The sequence below is a fragment of the Populus euphratica genome, unplaced genomic scaffold, assembly GCF_000495115.2.
Source record: "Populus euphratica unplaced genomic scaffold, PopEup_1.0 scaffold86.1, whole genome shotgun sequence".
Classification (NCBI taxonomy): Eukaryota; Viridiplantae; Streptophyta; class Magnoliopsida; order Malpighiales; family Salicaceae; genus Populus; species Populus euphratica.
The window spans coordinates 113186-117159 of NW_011499880.1; the positions used below are offsets into that span (position 1 = coordinate 113186).

The window sequence follows — 3974 nt, forward strand, 5'->3', positions numbered from 1 at the left end:
TTTCACTTTTTTTTCAAGAACACCCTAAAAGCTTGCTTGACTCCCATAAACAGTAAAGCAGAGATGCCCTCCTTGTGTTTCAGCACATAAAAGATGTAAGGTATGTCTAGAAGAGAAATCCCTCACCTGTCTTCTAGCATAAACAATAAAGAGAAGAGAGAGAGAGAGAGAGTTGATGCTTGCTAGGGTTTTGAGCCTCCCTGTGAGGTCCTTTTACCAGGTTATACAAAAGTCTTAGTATTTTTCTTAATGTATTGAAGGGGAAATGTGCAATCAAACCAAAAATAAAACAAGAGCTGTGAATTTCTATATGGCAGTTTTATAAACATTATAAAACTTGTTAGAAGTGAAGCATATCTAACAATATGCAAGATCCTGATCATAATTATAGATCGTGGTCTGTCCCACTTTATTGCAGAGGTAGAACAAGCCAACAAAGTATGACCACTGCAAAATTGTATGTTGTTATAGTACTGAACAAATGCCTTAAAAAACCCAGTTCTTTTTGGGCTATATGTTACTCAGTTCTTCACAAGGAACAACATAGATCACAAGCGAAACAAGTCAAGATCATAAAGCATGGAAATGTTAAAGAACTGACAGTACTGATCAGAGAGAGTGAGAGAGAGAGATTAAGCAAAACAAGAATATGTAGAGCACTGTTTTTGGCGTTGCTGTTAATTAGTTTAAGAACAAAAGGGAAATTATAAGCTGTGTTTAGGTTTGGGTAATCTCACAGATATTGGAAAAACATCGAAAATTAACCATAACTAGACAGGTTTCTTTGAATCTAATATGAAAGCTTCAGAGACAAGTCAATGGAATTAGAAGCATTAGATGCACTGTAACCACTGTAATCAGAGTAAGTTGTAACACAAAAGGCTTCACCAGTACCCCCTGCAACTGAAGCTTCTGGAGGGGGAAATTCCATCTCCTTGAAACAGGTGCTTTTACCATTTTTTCCAGGGAAAAACTCATATTCCATGATTACATTTCTGCCCAATGGGTTATTACCCTTTCTGTGAACTGCCATCACCTCTGAAGTACCCTACGAAACCCTCATAATTAAATTACCAACCAATCAATACTCTAATAAATCAAAACACAAATGAATATTAGTATTTCCATTGAAATTAAATCAATAATATTACCCCTTTTTTGTGTTCTTCTATTGACCAGATATAGTTAAGAATCATAGTTACAAAATAATATATCACTTGAAGGAAAGATGGAGGAGATTTATAACCTCATTGTTGTTGTTGTTGTGGTTGTGGTTGTGATTGGCGTAGGGAGCAGTCCTTGCAGCTCTGGCACTGAATCCACCCATCTGTCCATAGACGTTAAAATAGCAAAAATGATTTTTAACACAGAGTTAAAAGGAATTGAAAATAGCAAAAATGATTTTTAACACAGAGGAGTTAAAAGGAACTGGAAATAGAAAAAATGATTTTTAACACAGAGTTAAAAAGGAATTGAAAATTAATCCAAGACTGCATGAAAATCTTGTTGCTTATAATTTTTTAATTTTCCTTCTCATATAATTTCTCAAGAAACAAACAGGAAAGAAAAAGGACTAACGTGCATATAGCATCAAGAAAATCAAGAACCCCTTAAAAGACAAACCTTAAAGCAAAGATCACAACGAGAAGGCTCGTATTGCTGATGCTGCGTTACTTTTGGGATTGAAGAGAGCTCTTTCGAAGCCTCAAATACAGGAGCAGGAGCAGGAGCCCCAACCTGATGACCCGGACCTGATCCAACCAAATACGGGTTAACGAAAACCTGACCCGACCCAAACCCATTATTATTATTCACATTAAACCCATCAAGCCTCTTAACCACCGCACCACCCTGGTGATCCCAACCCAAGAAACCATTACAAACACCACCATTACTACTCATTGGCACACCACAGTTAACCGTAGTACCGTACTGCAGCATTTGATTATTATTATCACTATTATAATTAGACGGGTAGTGATCATGTAACTGCTGGGTGGGTTGGAGATTGAGAGCACCAATGTTCTGGTTCGCTTCAGTAATAGCCTTCCATCTTTCTTGAATCCTTAAACTTTCAAGTTGAGCTACTCCCATGCCTCTTTGGCATTGTTTCTTGCGAGTTTGACATTTGCTGGTGGTAGGCCTTTTGCTCTGATTAGTAGCAGTACTTCTTCTAGCCGGTTCAGCTGGTTTGGTTCTTATGGCGTTGGTCTGGGTAGGTTCTTGTTTGTTATCATTGTTAGGCATGAGAAATAGCGAAAGTGGAGTATCCATGGAGAGGAAAGATCAAAGCAAAAAAAAAAAAAGAGTTGAAAAAAGATTTAGGAATGGATGGTGGGTTTTAAAAGAGAAGAATTAAGGAGAAAAGGCACCGTGTTACATTGAGAGCTTAGACCAAAGAGAAGTGTACTGTAGAGAAGGAAAAGAAGCTGGTTTTTTAAAGAATAGAGTAAGAGCTAGGTAGCTAGATAGCTTCTCGTGGAGATGATGGAGAGGATTTGGGGTTTAAGAGAATGTTGGATATGTGTTTTGTTGTGTTGTTACAGAGAGGGAGAGAGAAGTGATCAAGAGAGAAGAGAAGTGGCAGTACTGTGAAGCAGAGTGAAACGCCAAAAGGACATGGCCATGTCTGTGTGATATATGGGTGGTTGCTGGGTTCGTCATTTGTCTTATCTGTGTAGTGATTTAGTTCCTAGTTTTTTACTTTATTTACCCGCTTTCTTGTCTTATCTGTGTAGTGATTTAGTTCCCAGTTTTTAACTTTATTTACCCGCTTTCATTCCTCTATATATATATATATATGAACATAAATATTCCCATAGAGAGAGAGAGAGCATTGCTCAAATTGATCCAACACAAGCCACCCATGTCGATGCATACGCCTTGGAAAATTAGAAATTAGTCAAGTTAGTTTCTTAAAATTCAATTCCTTGTGGTATATGCTAATTAATTTTAAGATATAAGGATAGATATATCATACAATTTCAAAATACAAAGAATTTATATATATAAAGGAGGGATTTGGAGTGTGGAATTAACACAAAGTTAAGTGAATAATATGGTCCCACTGAAACGTGTTAAGATAAGAGGAAAGCTGGCCAGATTGCATCAGGCATGGTCGGAGGTGAAGTGTATGATCCTGTGGAGCAGATGTTAAGACAAGCAAAACAGGTGGACGCTGCCGAATTGTCAGTTTTGTCAAAAATAGCAAAACACCATTACTGCCTTTGTAAGAAAAAACAAAACAAAAAAAAAATTGGTTCTTTGTTTTTCTTTCACCTTAGTGCAATGCACTGCTATTCTTCACTTCACTGGGCATGATCTTCTGTTCTGACCATGGGGTAGCTGGCTAGGGTTTGGACTCACCAGGTGACGGTGCTGTGTCCTTAAAAGAATCTTAATCTGTCCACCGATCAAGAACATCAAAAGAGCAGTCTTTTGGCAATCATACAGAGTAAGATTTGGTCATGAGTACCACAGAGTTTGCCTATGATATAGCCTTGCAATGATGCCTCCTTCATATTTGGAAATATCATAAAGCTGACTCCATGTGCTCGCTTCTATTATCGTAAAACTATATATTCTTTTGAACAAATATTAATATTTACTGGCTTCTGATGATGTTTAAGTTTAACTGCTGATCAATAATCACTTTTTATAGCATTTAATAATGCTTTTTTAAGCATCTTTAATCCATGTTTGATCATTGAAATTGTTGTAATTTGTGGGTTTATAGACAGAGATGTATGAGCAAAACAATTTATCTGAGATGTTATTGAAAATTAATTATTAATATTATTATAATCTTCTAAAAATATACATTATATAATTTTAATTTGACATACAGTGAAATAAAGCTTTTTATTCCTGTAAATATAAATATATTACTGAATCACATTAATTAAAAATGTGTGTTTTTATTGTTTTTTATTATGTAATATTCATTATTATTTCACGTTTGACTAGCTGAAATT

The 3974-nt window shown here is 35.9% G+C and overlaps 1 protein-coding gene across 1 annotated transcript; it reads right to left on the minus strand.

Annotated features, from left to right (window-relative positions):
- Positions 1 to 665: 665 nt before the first annotated feature.
- LOC105129142 (uncharacterized) lies at positions 666 to 2605 on the minus strand. The gene is made up of 3 exons (XM_011031084.1): positions 1624 to 2605; positions 1247 to 1327; positions 666 to 1048 (listed from the first exon to the last, which is right to left on the minus strand). The coding sequence occupies exons 1-3, from the start codon at positions 2272 to 2274 to the stop codon at positions 791 to 793; spliced, it is 990 nt and encodes a 329-aa protein (XP_011029386.1). The 5' UTR covers positions 2275 to 2605; the 3' UTR covers positions 666 to 790.
- Between the last annotated feature and the right edge of the window lie 1369 nt (positions 2606 to 3974).

What these genes read in the sequence shown, in the direction of transcription:
- LOC105129142 (XM_011031084.1), bottom strand. Translation starts at nt 2,274, where the DNA reads ATGGATACTCCACTTTCGCTATTTCTCATGCCTAACAATGATAACAAA. An exon ending in GTTGTGATCTTTGCTTTAAG is followed by an intron (nt 1,328 to 1,623) that starts GTTTGTCTTTTA and finishes GTCTATGGACAG; the next exon opens with ATGGGTGGATTCAGTGCCAG. An exon ending in ACAACAACAACAACAATGAG is followed by an intron (nt 1,049 to 1,246) that starts GTTATAAATCTC and finishes AGGGTTTCGTAG; the next exon opens with GGTACTTCAGAGGTGATGGC.